The sequence below is a fragment of the Strix aluco genome, chromosome 4, assembly GCF_031877795.1.
Source record: "Strix aluco isolate bStrAlu1 chromosome 4, bStrAlu1.hap1, whole genome shotgun sequence".
Taxonomy (NCBI): Eukaryota; Metazoa; Chordata; class Aves; order Strigiformes; family Strigidae; genus Strix; species Strix aluco.
This window is the reverse complement of record NC_133934.1, coordinates 70,563,458-70,577,141: the sequence shown is the minus strand read 5'-3', so window position 1 is coordinate 70,577,141 and position 13,684 is coordinate 70,563,458. Positions and strand designations below refer to the sequence as shown.

The following is a 13,684-nucleotide window of genomic DNA, read 5'->3' as shown; positions in this document are numbered from 1 at the left end:
AACATCTATTGAATTTTCATCATGGCTGATTAAATAAACCCTCCTTCACTACATCTTAGGGCAGAAAGTACTTCAGTGGTTCAAAAAAACCAAAGAAACAAAAACTTTACAGATTATAGGTAGCAAATAGGCAAAGCTATGGTGGAAAATGGGAAGTTAATGGTATAGTAAAGTCCAACTAATTGCATATACTAAAGCTTCTGAGGAAATACACCTTTTTTCTTCTGGCAGGCATTTCAGTGAAGGTGCATGTTTTTATTTTCATTACAAATTTTATTGCAAGAAATTTAGATTTTTTTTTTTTTTTTCCCAAAACCACCAAAACTGAATTGAGAACTTTTCTAACAAGAACATCAGTCATTTCTAATAAAAGTGAGTTTTTTGTTTAAATTTGACAAAATCCTTTCACATTTGTTTCAACAGGAAAGTTTCTGTACCTGCTCTAATTATTGGAAATATTTTTTTAAAGGATTTTACTTCTCAACTGCAGAAATATGTACTTGCTGTGTTACTGTTTATTGAGTTTTAATCATTATAAGATTCAAAACCCTACTACTTCTGTAGATCTGTAAATTCTCATCAGTATGTCTTCCTGTGTCAACATTAGTAATTTAATAGAAGTCTGATAGTTTAAGTAGACCTCTGTCTGTGGGTGAGCACTTCCAATTACTAAGAGAGCATCTTGTTAGTTCTTGCACAATTTTCACATTTAAATACAAAACTGGACCCCATTAACTCACACCATCTGTGATCTTAAGTGAGTTAGCCTCTCTTCTCAACAGGGGATGTGTTGCTAGCAGAAACTATCACTGATGTTCTTTTCCTGACATGAATCAACTTAGTCTTTTTTTCAGGCTGAAATGTAATTAAATGTCAGCTACAGAAGCCACCCTTGTTTCAGTAGGCACTTTACTGTCTTTCTTACTGCACTATACCTCAATTCTCAGTCCTTTGATTAAGATGAAAGCTGGTCTTTTAATACATTGCATGTCACCACTTCATTGATAGTGAAACTACCCATCACTCTTCTTAAATGTAGGAAAAACCTGTGCATTGACACTGGAATTTGTTGAGGCTCAAAGGTCTATTACCACAACTGCTGTCTAACAGGTTTTCTTGTAAAGAACAACTCACTTGGCCTGGCCCTCAGCATGGTGTGACACTATCTGTGGGGAGTTTCTAGACCAAGCAGAAATATATGTCCAGTTCTCCAGGACTTACTCATTCATCACTGTTCTGCCTAACTTTTGGTAGAAGTTTGCTGCCAGCGAGGCTGCAAGGTAGGTTGCAGGTTGCTTATGGTTATGCATCATGAACCCTGTGTTAGGCTGCCTCTGGTTGGACTCTTTCCAGGACCCTGAGATAATGCTTTTCAGGGTGTTGTAGCCCTGAAACTTCAGTTCACATTGCGGCAGAGTTTTTGACAGGATGATACCTGTTCTGGTCACCATCTTTGATACGTGCTGTGTACAACTGGCTAAAGAGCCCCTGAGTATGGTTTGAGAGACACATCAACATTAATAATTAGTAATAATTGAAACAAAGTGTTACTGCTATTAAGAAAAGGTTTAAAACACACAAAGCAAAGGGTTTATGTGAAATACACAGGTGTCTTAAACTTAGCATCATTCCTTCAATGCGTAAGTTGCCTGCTAGATAATGCTTCCTGAAGGTTGTATTTGTAAGCAGCAGATAACACTGCTGTCTTTTCGGCATTTTCAGGTTGGCAAAGCTATAGGATTTCCAGGATTCTGTTTGAGAGGTCAGCTCTTGGTAGCTGCAAGCCTGACTAGTATATTTTAATGATGTCTGGCTGGTCATGATTGTTCATTCTAGGCCACATTTATCCATTCTTGCTGATTTTTTCAAAACAGTTTCTTTTACTAATCCTGTGTCCAAGTGATAATGAACATATGTGTAGCAGCAAATGATATTTATGATATTTTTGAATTCTCCACATAAGGTTTGAAAGCAGATAGTGTTACTGTATCTACATCCCATGTGTAGGCATTATAAGACTTTCTCTTTGGGAGCAAAAGAAAGGTCATAGTTGTAGAATAATGAAAGCAATTAAAAAGAAGAAAAAAGATTTGGTGAACTAAAGGATGATCTATGTATTTGAAAATGTTTTGCTGTCGAAAATATAAGCTGATATTTTTCTTTAGCTCTGTGTTTTTTGTTGTGAGTATAAATCTCACCAAGTAAAGTTCCATTTCCCACTATTTCCCAAGGAATTTACATAGAGACCTTTTCAGGCTTATTTGGGTTTTACCAAGAATCCTCATGTATGTACTGAGCATTACTGTTCATTTTTCAAAAATACATCATGTTTTTCTCCAGATTTGTCTGTTATACAGATCTCAATTTTGTATGTCTCCAGAGATGAAAAAAAATTATTTTTTTTTTGGTCCTGTATTATCACCATTATTTGTGTCTGGCAATTTTCACAGTCATGTCACAAGTGTAAATGTTTACAAGTAATGTAAGATCTGGTATGCTTTTGTTTGTTTCTCTGAACTTCTCTGAATGTTCAGTTTTCAGCATGTAGAAAACGCAGATCCAGCAAGTTGATAGTCATATGAAACTTAACGTGGTCAGTATGTCTTATGCCGAGATGCTAGTAATTCTAACATGTGCTTAGATGTATGAACATGGTCTGCAAGCAGAAATGTGCAATATGTGAAATTCTGAAGTAAATCAGAAGTAAATCTGCTGAATTCAGTAGGATATTAAAAAACTGAGCAAGAGAGAGACTGGATCTTAGATAGCTCTGGGATTTTTAGTATACCCTGTATGTCAGTTAAAACCTAAATGTCAAGAAAGGTTATTGAGTAACACTTCTGTAGTCAACAAGTTCACTTTCTGAGTAGTATACATCTGCTATCACTGTAGTAAATTAATTTAACCAAAAAAGTGAAGAATAAGGTCTCCTGAGTGTGGGTTCAGCCCAGTTTTAACTTGCTCCTGCCATCTTTGAAAGAGTTACTGGAACTGTTCTTAACTTTCATTTATTGAATGTTGAACTATGATATATTTGCGTATAGTAGTGTCTAGATTGTGTTTTTCTTGCTATTGCACTCATGTAATAGTTCTAAATTCAGATTTAAAAAGTTATTTGGAGATACTCATACCAGAGTCACCCATGTTTTACCTGTGTAATCAATTTTACCGGGTTTACACAAACAACCACATGCACTAGTGTTAAGCTAATGTACGTGATGTATTTATATTTCTTAAGGCAGATACAGTCAACTACTGCAGCAGTTAGCAGTTCAAATATTCTTCATTTAAGTATTTCCATCTGCCATGGTTGCAGGATACTTTGTACACATGTTCTATCAATCTGTTAAAGGTGGCGTCAAGTGGCCTGGAGAATTTGTTGTGTTATGATGTCTTTCTAATGCAAAGCACAATTTGCATAGAATCCAAGGTAGTCATTTATGATTCAGCTATCCACAGACAGATGAAGTGTGTGTTGCAGGCACTGTTTTATTTGTCATAGTTGTTAAAACATTAAATTCCTCTCAGTTTAAACATAGTGAAGTGAAAATCATTAGAGACACAAGCTTCTAAGTTAGCATACCAGTCTTACAGTGAAGCACCTTCCAGAATACCAAGTCCCATTTCGGCTCTCCTTGGCCTTTCTTTGTTTAAGGGCAGGAAGGTTATAAATCCTGATCTACATATTTCTATTTATAGCTGGTATACTTAAAACTGTAGTATTAAATCACTGCAGTATCAGCTACATCCTGTCTCTCTCACTCTCCCTGCTCCCTTCCTCATTTATATCATCAATAAAAGAAAACACATGTAATCCTTTGGCTTTGCTGCCACCATAGTCATGACCTGGCAGATGCTTTTTGAACAGAGGGTAGATTTATAGTACCAGCAGTTGCTAACTCCTCTGAAGTCAGACTTACATGATCTTCCCAATGACCTTCTGTTTTGTTGACAGTTAGCAGGTTTTTCCCTTTGCTTGATGTTTTGCATTTGTCCAGCTTTCTTCTAATCTCATCGTTGGTCCCTGTTGTCTTTTGTGGTGGCATTAACTTTCTTTCAGACTTATTGCAGTGGGTTTATCTTTTTTTTTTTTTTTCTGTTCACGTTTGGAGCAGTGGTGGTTATGCCAAGCCAACATCATCTTTTCCATGTTACAAATATTGCCTTCTCCAAGTATTGTGCAATGGAAATTTGATATGAGGGGAAGAAAGGGGAAAGAGAAAAAAAAAAAAAAAGCACAGAATGTTTTGTTTTGAAGAAATTAGTCTCTGAGAATGATGTCGTCTTCAAAATCAGCAAAAAAGTCTTTTTGTCTGGAGAGAAACTTAGGGCCAAGTTTTGCTCTGGACAACACTACTGATTTTACTGAAATGGACACAGATGTGAATGAAAGGCAGCTTAGCTTAGGGGAGAAGGGGGCTGGTGTGAATCGGAATGGTGTCTGCTGAAGTCACTGGAACATACAGATGTAAGGAATCTAAAATTAGATCAAAGACATCTTTGGATGTGTTTCATGAACTACATATGTGAATTTGAATACAAATGCCAAGGGGATGGTTAGATACACCCTTTTTTGTCATAGAGAATAATATAAATAGCCAAACATAGCCATGGGGAAGATGTTACAGCCCAGTTTGTGACTCTAGCTTCCCAGAGTTTATAATGGCTCTTTCTCCAAAATGGAATCCTGAAGTCCATTTAACTCTGAAATGTATTAATACAATCATAATCAAGCTAACTCTTCAGATACCTGAAGAACAAGATGATAAAAAGGGAGCAAGTACACCTGATACATTTAAACTAATGAATGTTTTCATGGGTGTTTAAGGTGTACACATCATATACTTTACTTTGCACTTTCTGTGGAACAACCTACACAGAGAAAGGCTGTTTTCAGAGAACTCACAGAAGATGTGGTTTATGTTAACTACAATGCAAAATCAATTAAGGGGGTGTTGCAGAAACCTGATTTTCATATGGCTTATTTGTACATTTCCTTAAAAATTACAGACCTGCTCCATGAAGTCTTTAGTCAGTCTAGCAAAATTCCCTGTGACATGAAGTTTTTGGTCTGGATGATGATTTTTTTTTTTAAGATAAGCTCAGATCTTTTTTAGGTAACTTGTTATGTTTTCTCTATGCCAAAGAATCATGGACATTACAAAACTAAGATAATGATGAAAAAACACAAATATGATAAACGTGTGAGGAGACTCTTGCACAGAGAAGCTCATTAGCGGCTTCCCTTTAGGCCAGTTCGATTATGTGCAGTTGGGCACCATGTACTCAACCTGTGTCAGTAGAAAGATTTGTCTTGCATCATACTGAAATGTACTTACTTATCTCATGGTTTACTTTGTCTGAAATTGAAATTGCTGGAGATATGCTCTTCCCTATGTACAGAGCTTATGACCTGGTTTTGGTGAGGATTCCTGCCACTTCAGGGTGAGATGTTTCTGTCTGACACTGCCTTTTCTAGGAAACCTCATGGGAGTGTAGTCCAAAGTAAAGAACCCAATCTTCACCCCCACCACTGAAATCTCTGGACCTGTGAAGAACTGCCCTAAAGAGAGAGCTTGGGATGTATGCACAACAACACTGATTTATAGTCCATTGTTATGTGTACAGTTTATGCTGAGTACCTGGCAGTATTCAGCAATATATGGAGACCTGATTGTCCCCTACATACTGAGAATAGGAATTCAATAACCAGAGAATTTCTTCACTTTGTAGCTTCAACACCTTAGCTGAGTTGTTCCTTCTCACTTATCCATGAATCACACATTATCTCCCAAAAGACCATTAAGATTACTGCCTATTATTTGTTAATTCAGACTTAGCATTTTTATTGCCTATTGATTTTCAGTCTTTGTTTTCAGTTTAATTTAGTAAAAAATGTTTACTTTGTTGCCTAAAATATGAGTCTTTAGAATGTAAGCAATACGGAATTACGGACAACACAAAAAAAGTAGAATGAGGGTGAAAGAAGTAGAATTGTTTGATTCAAAAATAAAAGTGCCTCTAGAGCATCAAAATTTTAATGAGGCAATGTGCATTGCCGTAATATTAACTTTTGCATTTAATTGATCTATTTAAATGTTATTTTCCATGCAATTTTTTTCTAATAAAATAAAGGAGTAAAGTATTTTATTTCTAATAAAACAATGGAATAAAGGAGGAATTACACCTTATATAAGTTTCTATATTAAGGAAGAGCTTCAGAGAAGAAAATCTTTATATAAGTGGTTTTCCATACATATCTCTAATTATTTATTTGAGGTCAGTGAGCTTGCAACTTTTAGAACATCATGTGTTACAGTAGCTGCTAACCAATAGTTCTAATAAAAATACAGATGGGTTGGTTGTCATCTGCACTTCTTCTGAGATTCTGCAATGAATATGTGATTAACCTTCTGTCACCACTTCTCAGTTTTTTTCTCTACCACAAGCTTGCCTTGTACCCCCACTTCCTCTCCTCACCTCTTTCCTTACTTGGAAACCTGCTAACAAACCTGAGGTTTTTATAGACACCTTACTTGTCTTTATGCTTTAAGCTTTTGTGGAGGATAAAGGAAAGTACATTGGAATTTTATGTTTCTGTACCTTTCACATTACAAAAAACAGACTCCCAAAATGGCTGGGTTTGAAAGACTGGAACAGATAATTAATTCATAAGTGGGTGTTGAAGTGGAAACTGTCAGGCCACAGCTTTCCCAGCTTTCACTTAATCATTTGAAAGTCATTTTCTGTTGTTTTCACTGACTCTAATCCCTTAGAGAGAATATAAAACTTGCACCATCCAGCATGGAATTCCACTCCTTTAATGACTTGGGCTCTGTGTTGACTCACTTTCACTCACTTTCACTCACTGTTGTCATTTCATACAGGAAAAGCCGTACCAATGTTCAGAGTGTAACAAGGCTTTCAGTCAAAAGCGAGGCCTAGATGAGCACATGAGAACCCACACCGGAGAGAAGCCGTTTCAGTGTGATGTGAGTTGATCTATCCCTTTGTCTTCTTGACTTCAGTGCAGCAGCAGGACTTAATTGCGGTGTGACTGTGCCCTTGCACCTACTGGCTGTGGCATAAAGTTACACTTCATATGGTCTTTGATTGCCTAACTAATGAACGACTAGTCAGAGAATTTTATGTACCCTCTTCAGTTGCCAAGAGCATTGCACACCCTTTTATTTTATGGTTTTGGATCCCTTAAGGGTTATTTTCACTATTATTAATGCAATTTGGATGTTGCAAGTTACAAATTCATGCTGGTTGTGTTCCCATATAAATTGTATGACAGGTTAATACAAGGAAAAGTATTAAATACAAGGGAAAGTATTTAATTCATTACATGGAACCTGAATGCTTCTGATGTTGCTGAATGACACAAATACGAATTCAAAATTTCCAATTTCTGTTTAGTGAAATTTGGTCTGATATTTTCAACATCTGCTCGTAGGTTGTTTTGGTTTTTTTATTGTTCATTGAAGAAATCGCAGATGCTGTGTATGCTTGCAGCACTGAAATGCAGCATATCGTATTACAGTTCATAGGTCACTGTCAAGTACCTTTCATTCAGCATACCCCATCCTGTATATAACTTATCTCACAGCTTTGAGAAGGTAGGTGGGGAGGCTGAATGTGCAGAAACTGTTGGAAAATAATGCCTTTTTCAGAGTTACCAAATGCCAGAGTTTTAAGTTGTTGTTCGAGGATTTAGAGAAGGGCGTCAGACTAGGGTATAGGATTAGTATAGGTGCTTTGTTTTGTGATACTGGTTCTTAATGAACTTAGTCACAAGGATACTGCTAGCTTTCTGTTATACCCTGGACGGCTCGGTCTGAACAGTTGTAAATTCATTCACAAATTTCTGAAATTAGATGCAAAATTAGAATAACCACTTGGCTAAAGTTGCAAGGGTCTGTTTAATAAATAATCTGGTGACATTTCATTGAGAGTAAAATGTATTAATTTAATAAAAATTTCAGCTACACTATTTTGCTGATGTCTACAGGTCACGAGATTTGCTGTATTCTTTTGGGATAATCTCAGCCTGGCTCTAGATAGCACCTTGAGGATTTCTATAATTCTAAATCATTGTCAGTAACTTTTTCAGCTTTCAAATTGCTATACTGTTTATCAGCTGTTGGCTAGCTTGCAGTGTAAATGCAGTTTTTCCCACACTGTGGATCCAAGTTTGGCTGGTCTTGGATTCACAGTGTGCTTTTTGAGACCAGTTTGGGGTGGTGGTTATATTTTATTCTTTTTTCTTTCTTTAACTGAAAATAGGAGCTGTATGAAAACATACTTTCCTGCTTCCATTATTCCTTCAGTTTTCCTCATTAATTAGATAGGACTGTAGTTTCCCAAATCATAGGTTTTCTAGAAACAGCTGTAATCTGTGTCTAACCCTAGTCCTTCTCTGAGAATTTTTAGGTACCTTAATTTGCTGGAGATTGCTTTTATACTTTAAATCACTGCCATTGCCGTGGTTTAAACCCTGCGGGCAGCCAAGCACCACACAGCCGCTCAGTCACCCTCCTGGCCAGGGGTAGAGAACTGGGGGGCCATTTCCCAAAAATTGTTCTTCAGCAGTAGTTTTCTGGCAGCTGCACATTGCAGAGATTGCTGACTCTTTTGGGGTTTGGACACAAACAGCAGTTGCCTCTACTGTTCATTCGTACACTCCTCAGTTGCCCAGGTGCCTGCCATGGTCTTCTGCACACTTGGACAGTGTTAAAAGTTTTGTTTTCAATAGTTACTCCTTATTTCATCTGGACTCCGCTTCTATGAATGCTGGGGACATAGTAAATGTCACCTAGAGCAGACCATTCCTCCAGAGCTGTCTTGCATATTGCATGTTACCAGATGTTTCAGTAGAAGTTACAGGAAAACCAGTAGTGGACAGTTACAGGAAAATGTACCTATGGGAGACATTTATTGTTGGGTCCCCAACACTAAAGATTGCTTTTTACACTCAAATATTCTCTCCTACAGTTTTTTTTTTATGCGGCTAAATATAGCTGTAGATGTTCTCATTATTTTTTGTATAATGTCTTGAGTGGTAATTTAAGGCAACAACTTCCACAAATTCTTAAATGTGGAGAGAGATTCTGGGGAGGGGAGAGTATGTCAGGTTACTACAATGTAATGCAGTGTCTTTTAGTTCTTTCATTAACAGAAGAGGTTAATAGCTGTTCCATTAATTGCTTTCTGTACATGCACCATGTTCCTTCTTAGTGAACTTATCTGAAGTTGTTTCTCTTTCCAACACCTTGTATGATGACTTCCCATGTTAATAATAATTTTTGTTACTATTTTCTGGATTTTTTTTTCCCCATTTCCATTCATGTTTTAAGGGGTGAAGGCATACTACTGGCATACCCTTACTCATAAAGTAATTGGAAAAGACTGTAAGTCCAGTGCCCAGACCTACTAAGAGTCCTTTAAAGGTGAAAAACAGGCTGTGTTTTCAATGATTAGCATATTAATAAATGTAATCATACATGAAGCCACACTGAAAGACAAAAGTCTTAAGAGGATTGAGGAGTTTGGTCTTGTTTCCTACCTGGCATTAGAAGCAGTCATAGAAACTGCTTCGCTCTTTCTTCTAAATAACATACTAACATTTGCTGTCAGAGTTTTCTTTCTTTCTTAGTACCGTTAGCATTTACAAACAGGAATTACCTTCAGTGCCAAGGAACTGAAGAAAGAAAAATTTTGGCTATTAAAAAAAAAAGTGTATTTCATGGGCTCAAGAACAGACTTCACTTGACAACACACCTCTCCCCACCCAATATAAACTCTTACATACCAATTTTTTTAGACTGTATCTTTGCTTTAAATAGAATTTTCTTCCAGAATCAGAAATAGAAGCCATGTCTTCCTCTTACTCCCCTCTCTCTCGGGCATATGGAACAGACATTACAGTACAAGATTGTGCTATATGTAAAAGTAATCTTTGTACCCTGTTTGTTGGAGGTGCTACAGTTTATTTATGTGGCTATTTCTGTGTCTTATCAGTCAACAAAAGCATTTCCAGAACTTAATGATTTGGAGCCCCCACATCCCACTGATAGTAGTGAAAATTGAATATTCCCATTTTAAGGTGAAAATTCTAATATATATCACATAGAAAAGCGAAAATAACTGGAATATGGAAATACAAAATGTGTTTTTCACTAGTATATTAGATTTCTGTCCTTGGAAGACCAAGCTGTTTTTTACTGGAAGGCCAATTGGACTTCAGTTGCCTCAGAGACAGCAGATTATTCTTTGGGGGCAGAAAGGTCAGATACTGCCTGTCCTGGTTTCTTTCCAGTACAGTATTTCCCTCCAGTCTGTCTTTAGTTGACCCTACACTTACTTTCAAATGCCAGTCTTTTCCATCCTCCCTACTTGATCAAAACTTTGATCATTTTCAAGAGACTGATTAGAGTTCAAGTGCACATTAACAAGCATGGTTGTAAATCTATAAAATGTCAGTCCTGCTTGTTGAAATACGAAGCAAGCTTAAAAAAAACCCCAAAACTTTTATACAAGCATAGCACAAGATGTATCATATCTTTAATGATCCTGTGCATTCCATGCTGTTGTGAAGGGGTAGCAGGACACATTATACTAGTTATATGAGCATTATAAATGAAAAAATGTACTTTAAGACTGTGTTATAAACTATTTACTTTACAAATGTAAGATACACAGAATACATATGTATCTTGTATGTGCGTATATCCTTGATCAGCTTCCTGGACTCCAAGAAACTTGTTTGCAACTATATGATACTTTTAACATGTTGAGATGTGTGAGCAAGCATGATGGTTATGATTAGATAAATGTTACAAGTTCGTTTTGTGTGTTCTGTGGAGGAGGTATAGAAAAGGGTATTTGGCAAAAGCAATATTAAAACCTGGCCAGCGGATGCTTTAAGTGAGGTTCACTGTTGCATAACAAAAGGGTGACTGTTGCTTGGGTCTGAAAGGGGTAATTATACATTGAGGAAAAAAAGTTAGAGAGTTACAGTTGCTGTATAAAAGTCCTTGGTATTACGTCATGTCATAAATTCAAAAATGTTCCATTGCAACAGCACATACAGTGTACAGTGTTCTTGTCTGGGGAAAAATTATTTTGGGTACAAAACTTGCCTCTGGCAGTTGCCCTTTTTATGGTCATTGTATGGTTTTGCCTTAATTGGCATAAAATACATATACTGCAGGTCAAGATTATCTACTTGGATTGTCAGCTCTATTTGTCTGTCTTGCTTTCAGAAGGAGTCAGTAATCATTCAGCATTTTCATTACTAGTTTGATACCAATATGAATTTAAAACTTCATTTTCCTAAAGAGGGATTGTGCTGGGTTCTCTGTTTCCTCTGCATGGAAGACATTTTTTGTCTGGAATGAACCTGGAATTCTAAGACTGCAAGCCTATGGATGTTCATTCTTATTTAGTTATATGACTTTCGCCTGTTTCATTTGTCAAATCAGGAGCATGCTTTCTGTTGTTTTTGTTTTTTTTTTTCCCTGGGAAAATCATGCATACAGTGTGTACGTGGATGGAAGATTAATGTGATGATATAATTACGATTTCAATTGACTTGATGTCTTGCCTTAACTTTTCATTCTAACTTCTCTTGGCTGAACTTATTCTTAACTTTTCATTTTGACTTCAGTACAGGAACTTTTATAAGAAGTTATGTAGCATGTCAGAGTCCCTCATCTCTCTATCCATTTATTCAAATGGCAGAATGAACTGGACTGCTTGGAGTACAGTAGAGGAAGGGAAGCAGCACAGCAGATAATATAGCGAAGGAATAGGAATTGCACCTTCATTTGCAAGATGTCTTCTGTTTCCTTGGCCAGGCAGAGGAAGACTGGAACAGTGAGGTTTCTTCTGTAATAATTATTAAACTTTCTTGCAGTCTTGTAACTGAGCAATTTGAACTGATTTTTTAGGAACCTGCAGATGTCATTCTGGAATTTAGGAAGGAAATGCTTCAGTTGAGGTTGAATTGCCAGAGGCTTGTGGTGTTTTGTCATAATTCTTGCTGCATCCCTGAGAGAAGAATAGGTTTAAAAGAAAAAACAACCCACAGTGTAACTGGGACACCTCAGCATGTTGATATTTTGAAGATTGGATTTTTTCTCGTTTTTTTTTTTTTTTTCTTATTTTTCTCGTTTCTTTTTTCTCGTTTCTTTTTTCTCATTTTTCTCGTTTCTTTTTTCTTGTTTCTTTTTTTTTTTTTTTTTTCCCCAGTGTCTGTAGTACCACTGGTAATGTACAACATTGAAAGATACCAGACAGAGTAATAATCTTTAAGGTACTCTTTGAAGGAGTTATTTTTCCAAAGACCAGCTCATTTGTTAAGTATTGCAGGTATGTGTGGCTGTGGCCTCAGTGATGTAACATAAGGAGCTTTATAAATGCTTGAAAGACTTCTTTTGTCTTTGTCTTGTCTTCACTGCCTTAGGTTTGTGATCTGTCCTTCAGCCTGAAGAAAATGCTGATCCGACACAAGCTGACTCACAACCCCAATCGACCGATGGCAGAATGCCAGCTTTGCCACAAAAAGTTTACAAGAAATGACTACCTCAAAGTGCACATGGAAAATGTCCACGGTGAAACTGACGGCTAATTACAGCCTGTGTGAGAAGAATGGATCTCGCGTTCTAAAGTGCTCCATTTGTACGTGTACAAACTCCAGACTTCTCACCTGACTAGTAAGCATAGTCAGGAGAAACAACTGTAATGTGTTCACATGTTATTTTTCCCACTTTTTTTTAAGTATACTAGTAGGATAAAAACCAAAGACAGACATTCACCTGAAGTAAAACATAGCTTGAAAATAAAAAGTTGAAGATAAAAATAACTGTGGGAAAATTTTATCCTTATTTTTAAAAAAAAGAAAGGCAAAAAAGAAGCTTTAAGCAAACTTCACCTTCTCAGTTACATCCTTAGAAACTTAGATATTGGTGGCCGTTACCTGGAAATCCTGGACATTTGGAACTCAACCCTTGGCCGTCTGCAACTTTATTTCTGTATCTAAGTTTTAAGACTCCATTAAAATTCTTTGATTTGAAACCATGCAGGATTTGTCATTCTGACTGACTGCTGATTGTATCCAAGCATATTTTATTCAGATCTTAATTCTGCATTGTGTTGTTACATGATTTTGTCTCATTTTATTTGCAGCTTTCTCATTACTAGATGAAACTCACTAACTTGAATTGGTTCTTGAGATGCCAAATGTACAGAAACTGTGAAAATCTATCATGTTAAGTATTTCCATATGAGCATTGAGGAGGATGTATTTCTTCTGATTATGTGAAACAAGACTGAAGTGAAAACTTTAAGCAATTTAGTTTAAGTAGTATATTCATACTCATCATTGTGGCTGGCAAGGCAAGTGGAAAGACATCTTAGCAGAGTGACTTCTTGGGCAGCTACAGTTGCCTGGTTAACGTGTATTTGATTTCCTGGTGAGCAGCTGGTTGCCAGAGCATTTCTTCCTGCTCAGTGAGATGCCTCAGATTTCTTCATCCCACTTAACTACCTTTGTTTTCTTAATTCTGTTAATGAGCACTGGGAAAAATACTGCTTTACAATGAAGTAACAATGAAATTCTTCACTTTATCAAATTGAGTTGTTTACTGCAGTAAAATTCTTGAAGAGAATTCCCACAGCC

General features: G+C 36.7%; 1 protein-coding gene across 1 annotated transcript in view; it reads left to right on the top strand.

Moving 5' to 3' along the window:
* The window catches only part of PRDM5 (PR/SET domain 5), an 89,411-nt gene extending 76,326 nt beyond the window's left edge, over nt 1-13,085 (top strand). Inside the window, exons 15-16 of the mRNA XM_074823581.1 lie at nt 6,888-6,992; nt 12,470-13,085. Of these exons, the coding sequence (XP_074679682.1) occupies nt 6,888-6,992; nt 12,470-12,634 (270 nt within the window). The 3' untranslated portion in view covers nt 12,635-13,085. The remainder of the gene's footprint in view (nt 1-6,887; nt 6,993-12,469) is intronic.
* The last annotated feature ends 599 nt before the right edge of the window (nt 13,086-13,684 follow it).